Below are 16,620 nucleotides of genomic sequence, written 5' to 3'. Positions count from 1 at the left end.
TACTGTTAAGTTCTTTTCTTACTATATATAAATTCCATATTTTTACCAGTTCTCCCTTTTCGTTTCTTTTTTCTCTCCTCCTCTCTCTCTCTCTATCTCTCTCTCTCACTCTCTCTCTCTGCCCCATTTCCGAATCTCTGTGTAATAGACATACATTTGTTTCAGTTTGTCATTGTGTTTGTTTCAGTTTCTCTCTATATCAACTTATGAATCTTGTTTTGTCTCGGTTTTCTTATTTCATTTTATCGACACAATATATGTGTAGTTTGAAATTAGAACTGCGTTTCTTGTATTAGCTAAGTTTAATATCTGAGAGAAGAAAGGAGGAGAGAGAGAGGTCTCTTTACTTGACACGATTATGGGATAAGAAAGTGTATATTTGGTGTCCTAACTGCACGGCGTTAGCTGGCACATTTTTTGTTGCTATGTGTACCAAAAGTACATTTATATTTTTAATATTTTTAAGAGACCTGGATAATGCATTTAGGATAGTCAGTTATGAGATTCTATTCATGGTTGTGTTTAATCTCCGTCTCTTTGTTCGCAGGTCATCAGTAAATATTTTAGTAAAACAATCTACGATTGCGCCCTTTAGATAAACATTGGTTATTTGGTGAAATGATAATGGGAGAAAAGAGGGAAGCTCACTTACAAAAAGTTGTTTGCGAATTCTTCAACAATGGGAAATTCAGGAAAGTGTCGAATGGACGACGAAAACCTATAACTCGATACGGGTGGCGAAGCGCCAGTCAGTGACCAATATGATTAGCATATTTGTTAAACCTTCGACCGAAAATATTTGATTTAAAAAATAAAATTCAATTCTATTTCATGCCCCTGATCTCGGAAAGGGGATAAAGCGACCACCGCTGGTGTGGTTATACTTAGTCTGTACTACAAGTTGGCTTTGATTTGATTTTCGCTTGGCATCGTTTTTCGGCATCGAGGCTATATGAGACATGGACCTACAGTTTAAGGTGAAATCCGAACCACCATCGTTCAATGCTCTCGCACCAGGAATACAAAATGGGATCCCGTACACCAGAGGCACGCGTGCTTGCCATTAGAGCAGCTGGGAGTGCTATAAGTTGTCTTCGATGAGACCACGATAATAAATGTGAATATCGTTTCACACAAATTCTATCTAAAACTATATATACATCTTTCTGTTGTAATAATGGGATAAGGTCAGACAAAAAAGTTATTCTTGAAGCAACTTTTGAACACCGGTTTTTGATATCTCTTACCGTTTATGATCTATGGAAATTGATATCGAAACCAGAGGTAGTAGGAATCTAGACCATTTCCAATTTTAACAAAGAAATAGGTGGAAATGGCGTATTTCTTTGAGACCCGGAATCGATTTCCGAAAACTTTCTCTCGTTGGTTACTACCGTTTTTTGTTATGGCCATTACTGAGGAAACCATGAAATAATTCATTTCAACCCAGGGTGAGAAATCGTTTGAAAATGGTGGAGGGAAGGAAGAGCGACTTATATGTCTGAACATTTTTATTACCATTATATTTTCGTATTAGCGTATACCCGCCGACAGATTTTGGTGGGGGAAAAAGCATGCATAAAATATTTTCTTATCGGATTTCACATCCTGTTTCAACCACTTCCGGTTTACGCAGAAGATTGTCGAACGAGATCAAGTCTATTTTTGAAATGCTGAGTTGATTCCTGGAATCTGTTTGTCGCAACCGGAAACCAACGGAAAGGGAAACTGAAACCGAAATAAAAAAGGAATCGACATCGTCCGAACATCATCGAAAACGATTGAATTGTTTGAAATCGACTTTCGAATATGGTTAGCTCTGGACTCAACCTGGGACTTTATCATACGAATTTCTTTAAAATTTATATCCTAATGTAATGGGAGTTAAAATATTATAAATTTAATCCAAATCAGGAAGATTAAACTAAGCACAGATGCACACATAGGGGTGGTACACAGGGCCCGGACACCCCCAAAAAATCGTAACTCAACAGACATGTGCTCAGTTTCGTAGTAACATCATGGTTGCTTACACGTAAGGAACCATATGGTTGTCTCGGAAATCAGAGGCAGACATACGCCTTCTGATTGAGCATGAAAAGATATGGAGAACACAGCAATTTAAGGTGCTAAGGGGCATAGGGAGCGGAGCGAGGAAAGAGGAAACATTAAATGTCGACAAAATTCCAGGAAGTCAGGAATGACGGGAAAAGTTAATTTCGTGCAAACAGGGAAAGAAAGTCAATCTAAAGAAAGAAACTAAACATAACAAGGGCATCAAGGACGAAGAAAGATAATAATCAAGGTTGTCATCCGGACCGCAGTGTTGCCAGCGCTGCTTAACATTGATATGGAAGATATAGCACAGTATAGCAATTCATGGACAAGGAAAAATATTAGTAACACAAAAGACAATTGAAAAGACTGTACACGTGCGTAAAAAGGTTTACGTAGTCGTGAGTGAATAGTACACAAGCGTGAATACAAATGGTAAAAAAAAGGAACAGTACGAAAAATTTGTAGTCTAATTACAGTTGACGTGAAGATCACGAATGAATGCGTGGTCAACACACAAACATTTCTGGCAGTGAGTACATCAGATGAAAGCAAGCTTATGACACGCGTCTCTGCAGCATTCCTCTGTGAATCCTTTTTTAAGCAATATGCGGAAGGTGTTTGAAACTGTCCAGGATGTTCATTGGAGTAGCCACATTTGAAAAACGCAAAGCGTATCATCTTTTGGAATCGCCTAGAGGAAAACTGGTAATGGAAAAATGAGTGAAGGCGGAGAAAGTTCTCACGTTGCCCCACATTAATACTAGAGAACACTAACGTATCTGTGATGAACTTTACCATGTTTTTGAATGGACGAGAGAAGAACACATCAGCAGGTTGTATAAGGTCTGTACATTTTGGAAGAATCAGCTTTTTGTAGAACTGAACACCGTCAGGAACTGGCATGTTGTAAAGATTGTCATCCTTGTTTGGAGTCCAGGAGTCAACCAAAAGTAAAACATGATCCTTACCCTGAAGATCGGGCCACAAAACGTTTTCCAGGAAGATTTGCAAATCCCGTTTGGTTATATTCGCTGATCTGCTTGCATATGTTTTCACATTGGGGAATTCAGCGACCATGCGCGCTGGAAAGTTACCACTGGGTTCCGAAAAAAGAACATACATGTGTGGAAGCAATGTACCGTCCATCCCAATCACCACCATAATCATATAGGGATTCGTCGTTGCGGTAATTGAACCTACGTCAACAATGATTGGGTTGGTTTCTTTAATGGCAAGGGTTCTGCCTGAATGCAACTCTTTAGCAAATCCCGACTGATCTGTATTAAGAACGTGGTCTGGAGTCAACTCGTGCTCTAAATAAAAGACTTGATCTCGTTAACAAAGTCTGTGGCGATGCTTGAAGTGCAGAAGTATCAACGGCGACTCGTGTACTAACTTTATGTGTAATCTTGCGCGAAACCAGGTTTTTTTTTTGTTTGAAGCGCGTGACCCATGGTCTGGACGCTGCGAATGATAATGTGTTGTGTGGATCAATTTCTCTCTTAATATTCATGGCCCAGATACGTATTGTGCGGTCGTGAATAATTGCATTTTATTTTCTCATTGCGATGAAATGCTCGAGTACAGCATTATTTAAGCGTTTCTGTAAGGAGTGCCGCGTTTGCAAGGTGTTGTGAGTGTCTTTTCAAAGTTTTGACAGACGGTTTCATTTTTTATTTTGCGGTTTTGTGCCATAACGCTAGTGAATTTTAGACGTGGTGACATAACGATCGCTAACCCAGGAGGACACAGCTGGGGGGCTCTGGCCCTGTCGGCTGCTTGGTCCAGATCTTATATGCATCAGCCAAGTAGTTGTCCTGGAATTTTGTGAACTGTTTCTTTGGTGGAGATGGAGCATAAGATGACGAACCACTGCTTTCGTGGTGGTTGGTAGACTTCGTTCTGGTTGCAACATTGTTTCTTCTGCTAACGCTGTATCATCACCGAAATCACTTTCAATGTCCTCAACATTTGTCCCATCTTCATCCATTACTAATGTACTAAACTCATCTACAACACTTTCTTCGTTCTACAACTGTGTTCTAATCTGCTCTGTAACAATATGTTCCTCCCGTGTTGGTGTTTCTTGTGAAATGGCGAACACATCTGCTAGCAACTTTACAATTACAGATTGTCGCATTTTGCACACATATGACGCGCCTAGTGACAATCTTTGTGCTCTACCTACGTTCAAATCACTCGCTTCTTTTATTACAATAGCAGATCAATATTGATCTAGTGTGGTATTCTTTTAATATGTCATTAACAAAACCACACGCAACAAGTGTACAAATCACTTTCCAAAGTATCCCCGCAATCGCTCCAATGACATTTCCTGACTGCCCTTTGTGGTGGCACACACAGAATATAATCTTCACTCAACACTTGCACTTCTACAACAACAAGCACTAGTTGTGTCTCGCGTCTTTAAGCCCCATACTCTCTGCTCACTTCCTACAAATGCGCCCCCTATCTACGTAGTTGCATCTGGCCCATAGCATGACAAATTACTTCATACCTCTTTTAGTTTGTAGTTCCACGCAATTTGATTTTGTCTTCTCTCATAAGATCACTGCTTGGACAATCTCGAAGGAAACCCATGAGTACACATGTGAAAAACATGTGCACATTGTATTTTATGAACAAAAAACGTTCGCTTAGCTCTTATAGCGATTGCTATGGAAACAACAGAAACAAACAATGTCCCCGTGTTTTGAGGCGTCGATACACTTGTCTCCCACCCAGTTTAGTGACATATATTTTATCTACGGCGAGGCGGAGTTTGTGTGAGTGTGTTTTTTTTTTTGTCTACGAGAACAGCGAATACGCAATATACACTGGATCGTCAATTACTCGGGTCTTCTTCCAGTCTATTTATTTTACTAGTCAAGGATACAATCACGTGTTTATATATTTAATTCCGAGGCCACATCGGCACTTTCGGCGAGACTAGGACAGATGAGGCAAGCAGGTTTGGTCCGTGATAACATATATCATCCCGACAATTCCCCTGTGCAACGACGGCTTATAAGGCACAATATGCAGGATGGCCGGAAGAAATTTTTGTCTATTAATATCGACACTGGACCCATACTATCCGGGATGGTTGAGTGATTAAACTCTTTGGTTTTTATACTAGAGAACCCGGGTTCCATTCCCGGTAGGGACACAAAAGGCTCGGATCCCTCGTTAAATTGTAGCTCCCATCCTTTATACGTCATTATCATACCGTGGAAGGCAATAGCAAACCACCATGGGTTCATCCAGCCCAGGGACTTTCAGGTCAAACCTGCCTTCAGGCAGTACACCGACCATCATCATCATCGTCGTCGTCCTCAAGGAACGATGCTCCCAAACACTTTCGTTATCATGTGTACCTCCTTCACTTTCATGTTTATATTTTTCCTCCTTCATGTACATTATTCACTCACGACTATTGTTAAACCTTTTTACGCACGTGTACAGAATCTTTTCAATTGTCTTTTGTGTTACTAATATTATTCCTTGTGCATGAATTGCTATACTGTGCTATACCATCCATATCAATGTTATGCAGAGCTGACAAAACTGCGGTCCGGATGACAACTCTGATTATGATCTTTCTTCGTCCTTGATGCCCATAACATGTTTAATTTATTTCTTTTGGTTGACTTTCTTTCCCTGTTTGCAAGAAGTTAACTTTTCCAGTCATTCCTGACTTCAATTTTGCCGACATTCAATGTTTCCTCTTTCCTCGCCTCGCTCACTATTGCCCTTAGCAACTTAAATTTCTGTGTTATCCATATCTTTTCATGCTCAATCAGAAGGCGTATGTCTGCATCTGATTTCCGCGACAACCATATGGTCCCTTACTTGTTAGAAGAAAAGATTGATGTAGAAGAAAACATCAAAAGTGCATTTCCATTTCTTATACGAACAGTCCAGTTCTATCAGTTTTCTTCAGAATATAGGTCTGTACTTAAAAGTCATTTGTTTTTTGGGATGGAAAGAGGTGTAGAATAACATCAGTTCAAAACTACATAGACCCACCCCAAAACTTGTACCCCACCCAACTATAATTTTTAGTGCACACCTATATCTATCTATCTATCTATCTATTTATCTATCTATCTATCTATCTATCGATATATATATATATATATATATATATATATTAATATATATATATATATATATATATATATATATATATATATATATATATATATATATATACAGTGCGTTCCACTAATAACACTAAGGTCAACCTCCTGAAGAAACGAAAGCAGATAGAAACATGAAACCTTTGGATCCTTCAACTAACTTAAAAGGCAACATTATGCTGAGAAGGAGAATCATCTTTCTACTGGGGGTAACTCAAAAATTTTAAATAGCAACCCCTATCGTGTGGTACCTCGTTTGAAAGGTAATCACGAGTAAAGACCACTTGTGGAAATTGTAAGTCGTTAGCATGTTCGTAGCCATTATGGCGGCCATCCATAAAGGACGGTCGAAGTGCGTTCAACGAATAACACTAAAGCTCGTCTCCAGAAGAAACGAAGGCAGATAGAAACATGAAACCTTTTGGAACCTTCAAGGAACTTAAAAGGCAACATTATGCTGAGAAGAAGAATTCCCCACAAGGGGGGTTAAAGGGGGTTACTGGGGTAACTAAAAAATTTTAAATAGCAACCCCCATCGTGTGGTACCTCGCTTGAAAGGTAATCACGAGTAAAGACCACTTGTGAAAATTGTAAGTCGTTAGCATGTCCGTAGCCAACATGGCTGCCATCCGTAAACTATGATCGAAGAAACATTGCAACCCGGTAAGCACAGAGTAGCATAGTATGATTTGGAACATACCTCATGAATGCAGGAGATGCTCGAAGGGTGCACCGACCACTTCCCGGCAGTAATATAAACGTTGGACGAACTCCTCTCGAACACGGGTAAAAGTCATTACCGGTATAGAATGGCAGGCATCAACTATGCGTTGGCGCAGCTCCGCAATGCTGTTCGGCTGCGTGCGGAACTTATAGTCTTCAAATAACCCCGAGAAAATGTCGGGTGAAGTAAGGTCTGGCGAACTGGCTGGCCATTCAATGATACCGCGACGACCAATATATCGTCGCGGAAACTCACTATCCAAATAATCACGTACAAGGCGGTGAAAATGGGTAGGACAGCTGTCATGCTGAAAAACGGGCGGAATCTCACCAAATTCTCGCGGATTCTCTTCCATTGCCTCGAGAATCAACGGTACAATAAAGTCTTGCAGCAGCGCCAGGTACTTCTCACCCGTTACTATTCCATCGATGAAGAGAGGCCCGATTATGTGATTACCTAAGATACCCGCCCAGACATTCTTTGACTCAGGGTGTTGAGTGTTGCTTTCACGAAATGCATGAGGGTTTGTGTCACACCAATATCGGCAGTTATGACTGTTGACCTTGCCATTCAAGTAGAACGTACTCTCATCGCTGAAACACACGTTTGTCAGCACTATCGTCCAACGTGCCAATGCCTCACACATCTGCTCACAAAACTCGATACGCATATCTTGATCATGTTCACTTAACTCCTGGACCATATGTAGTTTGTATGGATGGAAGGTATGATTTTTTATTTAGGATTCTGTATGTCGTTGTGCGTGACACACCACACGTTTGAGCCATAGTTGTTAGGGACTGTTGAGGATGCACATTCAGCTCCGCCAGCACTTGTATCTGTGTTTCTTCCGTAGCAACACTAGGGTTCCGAGGCTTTGTGGCATTGGTCACACTGCCTGTCGTAAAGAATTTGATTAATTAATGGCGTACAAAAGAAACACTAATTGGGCTGCGCAAATTTTGTTCATTGAACAACCGTGCTGCTGTACTGTACGAACGATTCGTAGCACCAACGAGTAACACAATTTCAATTCTCTGTTCAAGAGACCACATTATGTATGCAATGTAGGATGGTCAAACGCACCAGCACAAATACACGTCTACGTCCTTCAGACCTACTGTTCCGGTTTGTAATGTAGCGCACTGTTGGTCGGAAAAGAACATCTGATAGTGGTGCACGAGTAATCAGAGTAGCTTTGCTAAAGTACGTGTGTCCAACAACAAAGCGCCACCACGGGCAACTCGTCGTCATGAACTACGTCTCCTTGTCCGTAAGAGTAGCAGTTCGACAGTAGCGCAATGGTAAAGTGTTGGTTCAGTGCACGTGCGGTCCGGGGTTCGAGCCTCGGAGGGTTCAGATTTTTTCAATAATAGAATGGTACCCTCTTTTCTATCGGTTTCAGTTCAATTTGCATGTTTTGTATTTGCAATACTGTTATAGTGTTAGTTGTGTGGAATGTGTATTGTGCATTCGTTCCGAACTAGACCTACGTTAGGCTTTAGAGTTGGTTGTGGACACGGTCTGGTCTCTAACCGCGATTTCTTTTCCAGCGAGGTACCACACGATGGGGGTTGCTACTCAAAGTTTTTGAGTTAGCCCCAGTAACCCCCTTTAGCCCCCCTGGTGGGGGAATCTCCCTCTTAGCATAATGTTGCTTTTCAAGTTCCTTGAAGGTTCCAAAAGGTTTCATGTTTCTATCTGCCTTCGTTTCTTCAGGAGGTGGACCTTAGTGTTATTAGTGGAACGCAATGTGTATATATATATATATATATATATATATATATATATATATATATATATATATATATATATATATATATATATATATATATTTCTTGAAAAGACTGTATTTTTACATTTCTTGAAATATAGAGACTATATTTCTTGAAAAGAATGAAGTCTTTCTTCTAAGAAAGGTATTTTTAACATGAGTTGGAGTCGGACTAGGGTTTTCCTTTTCCGTTTTTGTAGAAAGGGGTTTCTAATATACTTTACACATTTCTCAAAAACTTATTTTTTCCATGTGGAAAATGGACTTTTAGTTAATAATAAGAAAAATAATATTCATATTCTCATAATTTCTATTTATTCCCAGCAAGACTTCACTATACCGTGGTAGCGCAGTGCAATATCATATTTTAGTAATTTTGTTCTTGGTAAACTAATACTTCGCGCTTGTAAGGTACTTAATTTAATGCCTGCTTATTACAAAATTCGTAATTAATTTGAATTGATTGATTGATTTGATGTTAGCGTTCAATTTAGCATTTAATTTATATTAAGCGTGGACTTACAGCTTAACGTTTGATTGGAACCACATGAACTGCCGCCGGGATTGTAATGAACTTACTTCTAATTTCGAATGTAGATTAGTTGTGTTAGAAGTAGATCAGTAGTCAAAATGGGAAGTTGTAGTATTCCTACCATTTTCGAGTTTGGTAGAGACGTAACAATGAGGACTGGATATATTCTTGGGGCGCTGAATTGATTGCAGAAATCCTCTTCTCACTATCTGTTTCCTTTTTTATCAAGAGCAGTCAACGTTAAAACCATAAATTGCTGATTTCTACAATTTTCAGTTTGAATATATGGCTAAAAGTAAAGATGGCTTAAAAAACTGCATCGATTGCGGGTGAACAACTTCTCGTTATTTCATAATATTTCCTTAATGTAGATCAATATTGAAACGAATGATTGTAGTGAATGTCTAATATTTTCGGTTTTAATAGAATATTAAGGATGGGTATGAAATATGTTGTTAAGATGGGTAATCAATTTCAGAAAATAAATTGTCTGTACCTATTACCGTTTCTGTTCTATAGTGATAAACCTTAAACAGGAAAAAGTTTGATTTCTTACCTTCCGGTGGATGGAATAAATCTATTAACGAACTATATCTATAATTACACTAGCTATCGATTGTAAACAAAAGCGCTTGTTTATAAGTTGTACGGAGTAAGGAACCTACTAACACAACGTTTTTTCAGTCTTATATGAATATAGTTCACACACGTTAATCCGAATATCTGTTTGCTCGAGCCAATGGGATTACCAAGTAGTGCTAAGGTGAAGCCCAAATGAAGCTTAAACTACGCGCATGTATAAATTTATATGTACGTACTTACAATAAATTGAAAAAGCACACAATAAAGACCAACTACAAAATGAAAATTTGTCCTTTTTTGCAAAAATCTACACTACAGTATCTCTACGTTGAAAGAAGTACTTTGGAAAAGGCCTTAATAGTTTGCTATCGACTTTCGAAGCAAGAAAAATTAATGTGTATATTTTAGCGAATTCCATAACTAATTTTTGGTGATAAACCTATTAGTTTGCAACTATGTGAGTGCTTTTACAGTGCACGTCATCTCTTCGACGCCAAAACTGACTTTTCTTGTGTATGTGTGTGTGCAGAGAACGTAGGTATGGGATTTCTCGGAAGTGCCTTTTGTCTCGAAGGTAATGGGATTTCTTTCTGCGCAGTTCTCTGGAACATTCGAGAAATTGCTATGTCATGTAGTGTCTTCAGCCATTTCCAAGCCAAAGTCTGATTGGACAATTTCGTTGATTCTCTTGATTATCAGCCAATGAAAAACAACGTTACATCTAAGGCAGATGGACTGTCAGGTACCTTGTGCTGACTAAAAATTGCGCCAAACATACTTCATCATGGCGTCCTGAAAAGAGGTTTTGCACACACCGTGCGGAGAAGTACATCTTTATATTTATTGAACTTCATAGATAGTTTTACTAACAATGATCCAGTAAAAAGTCACGTTGTACCTATTCATATCAAAGTAAAAGAAGAATAATCCACTTAAAGAAGAAAAAGGGAAATTAGGAAAATGGACAGAGAGTGAGGACTGAGAACCGGCATTTCGGCCAGGAGAATTGAGGAAAATACTAGTAAGTAATTTAAATTTTGTAACATTCCCAATGACGTTCGGAAGGAAAACTTCAAGGTGTTAAATGGAAAATACAGTGACATAGTGATTTTGTTTGTTTGATGAAGCACGTCGTTTGTTAGTGTCATTCGTCGATTAGTGAGCCACTATAAAGAATTTGGTTGAATTAAAAAAAGAAATAGCTAGATAGATTAGGCTACGAAATCATACGTATATTAATAGCAGTAAACGTGTATATTTCATATATCTTACAACAGTACGGTTAATGATAAAAATTTGAAATTTGTGATTGGTGTCTTTATAATTCATGATCATGTGTGTTTTTTTCATTATTTCGTCATGTTGCGTTATTTGTAATGTAGGTCATTTAGCGGACAAATATTAACTTTCCGAGTTGGATATTTGTGTTTAAATTGTCCTTTTAACTTTTCTTAAGTTTAGTCTCTCCACGAGTTTAGGTTGCGGAACGTATGTGCCCCAAAGTGGCAATAGTGGGCTATCTCTTGTGGTAGGCAGTTAGAAAAAAAAATAAGATAAGAAATAGTAATAATTTTGTTTCATCTTAATTAAATGTAGCCCATACGTAACAAAAACAAGGTGTGACCAAACTTTTATCCAGGTTCTCCCAAGCTTGGGTAAAAATTGGCAAAGCACAGTAATGCTATCGGACGGAGGGGATGATTTGGAGAGTTTTTGCTGCGTGATTTTACTGAACTAAAAGTATAAGGCTGATTCGTACGACCTCCTCTCGCCGAAGCGATAGCAAGTTTTCTGACCTGTTTTATTAGACTCTCATCTATTCTCGCCCAGACCGAAAAGTGAAGCGTAAACCACTTTCCATCCCCAAATTCTTCAAATATACTGGACCTTCCTTTAACTCTTTACCCCGTCAACAATTAGTATTGTTTTTTGTCTTGTCTTAACGTGAAATCTTGACCTGATTTATAGCAGTTTTTCATTAGCTTACGGCTGTATTATTCTGGCATGAGAAACTAAAAATAAAGTATGTATGTACAAATGGCGACAGAAGTCCGTTCGGAGTAGCGCGGCGTTAGGATTTCCGAGGTTGACCTATAACAATAAAGGTTAAAGGGACTGCGGTTTATGCATCAAAATGACGTCGTAGTGAAGTTATACGCATATTCTGTTAAACAAACTCTAATGGTGTCAATAAAAAAAGAATCAATATTTTCTCAAGCAATATTGAAACCGAAAATGATATTAAGATTTCTGCTACTTCCTATTTCAGTAAAGAGATCACAGTGAAAATAAAACATGTGCTTGGAATTTAATCTTATAGATACCACTTCTCGCTATCTACTATAATTTGAACAACACAGTGATCAACGCTAAAACCGGAGACAATTGTTTTCTGCTACACCAGTTTTGAATGGAGGGTTAGGGGCCGCGGTAGCTCAGTAGTAGAGCGTTTACATCTGGTGTGTAGGGTCCTTGGTTCGATCCCACCACCTGTGTGACTTTGTGGTGGACAAACACCGTGTTCGTGAATTTTCCCGTTTCCTCTCACTTCTTCATTCGACTATTCCATTCATTATATCATTACCACCATCTACTTTGGTCTAACCGCCGTAACGTGGGCGTTAGACTCATAGATTTTATTTAGCATGGAGGGTTAGGAGAGATAACAACTATTCTTAGATGCCTAACCAGATTCCAAAATCTATTTCTAGCTAGCTCCTACCGTTTTTGCAATATGTATTGAATTCGCAAGTTGTAATATACTTCTATTATTTTCTATTTCGGAGGAAGGATAAGGACGGAAACTAGAGCTATTCTTCGGATGTTTAATTAATTACCAAAAGAACCGCTTATCTCTATTACAGTTTTTACCTTATAGTGATCAATGTTAGACCCAGAGGTAGTTGATTTCTGGCATTTTCAGTTTGAATATTAGGATGAGAGTGAATGTGAGACTTTCTTAGAAAACTCAATCGATTCTAAAAAAAACTAACTACCATTTTTATAGTTTTTGACCTATGTAGACCAATACCGAGACTGGAAGTTGTACTAATTTTTTTATCAATTCCAACTTTAGTACATTGTTCAAGATGAAGATAAGAAGTCTTCTTGGGATGCTGGGTCAACAGCAATAACCCACGTCTAGCTATATGTTACTATCTTTGCTCTATAGTAGTCAATGTTAAACTGCAAATGGCTAATTTCTACCTCTGCCCATGCGTAAATCATCTTCATTAACGAACTATTTGAAACAATTATTTTAGCTATCGATCCCAGGAGACGGAACTCAATAAGTCTTTTGTGTTTAGTAGTTCGCGTGTGAAGCAAAAGTCGTACGGGTGTACAATATTACAAATCCCACTTGCGTGTTCCTGATAAATCGACGTGAGTTTGTCATATTTGCTTGTATTTGGTTGTAATCCTTTGGAACAGAGAACGTTGAAGTATTCAAAATCTAGATCATGTTAAATGAATAGTTTTCATTATGTTGATAAAGTGGTATCGTTATACCTTGATATTGAAAACAAGAAAACACCAAAAACTATCCAAATACTGAATACTGTCGAAAAATCAACACTGAAAAATACCGACATTTCAAACAATCGGTCGATCCATCGAAATATCGCAAGTTCTACCCACGACCCTGTGCACCAAAGGTACGCGTGCTAGCCAATAGGATAGCTGGAAGAGCTGTGTCCAGACTCCAAAATCGGCGCTCATGACTTCGGAACTTTCGCTCACTCGACCACAGCTTCACGAAGTGAGCGTGAGATCAGACTGGTGATGTGAGCGTTGGGTTTAGTGAGCGTCTGGTTAAGTGAAATTAAGATCAGAATGGTGATGAGAGCGTGAGGTGAGTGAGCGGGAGGTCAGGCTGGTGATGTGGGCATGAGGTTGAATGAGGGTAAGGTCAGACTGGTGATTTGATGGTGAGGTTGAGGGAGCTTGAGGCCACACTGGTGATGTGAGGTCAGGCTGATGAGGTAAGCGTGAAGTCGATTAAGCGTGAGGCCGAAATGTATTTGTGTGCGTGAGGTCGAGTGAGCATGAGGTCGAAATGAGTTTGTGAGCGTGAGGTTGAGTGAGGTTAGGTCAAAGTGGTCATCTCTGGTAGTAACACCCATAGATCATATGTTGAATATCTATAGAAGGTGGTTTGTCAGGAACAACGCAAATATTTATTAGGCGACCTAAGGAGTCGATAGCTCATATCTTCAACACCCGCCTGCAGGGTCCGATAATTCCGTGTCTCACTGAGAAGCGATTCTGTTTCTTGTAGTTTATTCACTAGCGACAATATTATCCACCTGTTCGGTGCAGAACGTGAGAGAAATTTATTTCTAAATGCACTTTGTGTAGTAACGAGAGATATCGTTCTCCAAAATCTCCTGAAACGATAAACTCATGTTGTTCCAACTGGGTACACTATTCATCATGAATCCTGATCATATTCACACAGTAGCACAGAACTGTACAGCACAGTCATCAATATAACGAAAAAGTTTTCTGTTTCTTATTAACCTTGGCGAAGTTGCGATGTAGCGAAGAAAATTCAAGTCTCCATGCCCCACTATACCTTATTCCAATTGCAAGGACATTGTCGAATATTTGATCTTTTTCTTTAGCTCGGCCGATATTACTTCGGTTTAATTTAACCAGTAAACATAGTTTCATAAATGTTTCGTCCTTTCTTGATCATTTGCCACAAACTCAATGAAAATCGGAGCTCAGTTAGAAAATCTATACAAAAATGAATTCTGAGATTTAAAAAAATCACTCTGTATATCAGACAGTGTTTAGCATACATATGTCACCATGTTTTCAACATACACAAAATACGCAGTGCATTATGTAAAAGTTTTGTTGTAACACATATATAACAGAAAAGTAAACAATTTCCTCATCACAATAATAATTAAGATTCTTTGTCACAAGCTTGAGATAATACCTTTTTTCTAGATATACTCCGTCGCATTAACCTTATACTAATGAAATTAGATTAGTTTTGATATGTTATCTATAACAGTTATACTCACAGCAAATTAAAAAAAAACAGTTAGAATATTAAGATAAATCTCAACAGTTCTATGGTATAGCATTACTATAATAAAGTTTTAATAAAAATGAATCATACTACTAGCTGAACCTGCGCTCTCTACACAGAGCATCATTCACATTTGAGTATGAATCTTATTGTTATTCCTCACAATATCTGTACATTTCGCTTTACAGACACAAGTGAATGATTATTGATAAAATTCGGCAAGGGATATCAGAAAGGGGCGATTTTATGATTATTTTTTAATATCTCCGAACCTATGCAAAATTTAAGCATACTTTCGGTTTTAGTTTCTAACGCGTGTATGATGTGTGTTTTCTTACTTCTTGTATGCAGTAAGTAATCGTATAATATATTACCAACACATTATATTAAAAATTATATCAGTGATATATAGTGTTAATTGGGCAAACATTCCAAACGATAAACGATTATCTTGGACTGTAGATATGGTTATCCTTTGTCTTTCTTTTTGGTTTGAAAATGAAACAAATGCCGAGAGGTATACAACCTCCGTAAACAACTGTTCGGTGTTTAAATGCAAAACTCGTAGGAATGATACTTTACTTTTTAAAATTATAATCCTTCGATTGTGCCACTATAAATGGCGGTAAACAAATAACGGATTTTCTGAAATATAGAATCTACTCAATATGTGAAATTGATCAGTGAAAACAGCATCTTTCTATAGCTTGCGATTACCGAGTTACCATTGTCAAAAAAAATGTGCGACAAATACGCAATTTCCATGAAAACATAAACTGTTCCTGACCGCTAAAATATAAACGCGACGTTTTAATATATTCATGGAGTGTTAACCCTCTATTTAATTGCTATCTTTAATATTTTACCAGCAATATTTTTTGCACCATTACAGATTTGAAAAGAAATACAGTTTTTATATATAACTGCGAGATAACTAAAATATAAACGCGACGTTTTAATATATTTATGGCTTGTTAACCCTCTATTTAATTGCTATCCTTAATATTTTACCAGCAATATTTTTTGCAACATTACAGATTTGAAAATAAATACAGTTTTTTTTAAATATATAACTGCCAGATAATTCATTTTCTTCCACATAATTTTAAACTAATGAATAATGAATGTGGTCATATACAATTTTTCGAAATGTATTTACATGAGCAACATTGTTCAAAAATTCAATAACAAAGATGCATTATTCTTAAGCTGCAGAATTTCTAAGTATAAGATTTGCGAAAAAGCTTTTACATTTTTGTATTGGTTGAAGAATTCAAATTCCATTGTATAATGGTCTTATTTAATTTCTTTTCTTCAGGTCAACAACTGGAAAGAACTGGGTTTATGCATTGGGAAGAGAATGAACCTAACAATAACAAGGGAAATGAAAACTGTGGATCGTTTAGCATTAACACGGCACGTTATAACGACGTCAACTGTGATGTTAATCATTGTTTCTTTTGTGAGCATGGACTATTGTAATGAAATATTCAATAGAATGTAAAAAGAAACTGAAAACTGAATAAAATATAAACATCGGAATCACTTCTTTTTATTATCAATATTATAGTTCATTTTTTGAGTTTAGAAATCATTATAATAGTAGAACAATTTTCTATATCTAAATAAACTTCCATTTGGTTAATTAATTTACAAAGCAGAACTGGTCAGAATCCGAGTAAACAGTGTATGAGTTCATCATAATTTGCAATGATAAGTACGATTTCTATTTGTGTTCGTCTTTCTATCTCTATGTCTTTCTTA

The 16,620-nt window shown here is 37.7% G+C and overlaps 1 protein-coding gene across 1 annotated transcript in view; it reads left to right on the top strand.

Moving 5' to 3' along the window:
• Positions 1-16,392, top strand: part of LOC145683404 (hemolymph lipopolysaccharide-binding protein-like) — a 283,583-nt gene extending 267,191 nt beyond the window's left edge. The window contains exon 4 of the mRNA XM_081754740.1: positions 16,175-16,392. Within this exon, the coding sequence (XP_081610866.1) occupies positions 16,175-16,338 (164 nt within the window). The 3' untranslated portion in view covers positions 16,339-16,392. The remainder of the gene's footprint in view (positions 1-16,174) is intronic.
• Positions 16,393-16,620: the final 228 nt, after the last annotated feature.

This window comes from Thermobia domestica, chromosome 4 (assembly GCF_964235325.1).
Source record: "Thermobia domestica chromosome 4, izTheDome1.hap1.1, whole genome shotgun sequence".
Lineage (NCBI taxonomy): Eukaryota > Metazoa > Arthropoda > Insecta > Zygentoma > Lepismatidae > Thermobia > Thermobia domestica.
The sequence above is the reverse complement of the archived record's forward strand: the minus strand, read 5'-3'. Positions and strand labels throughout refer to the sequence as shown.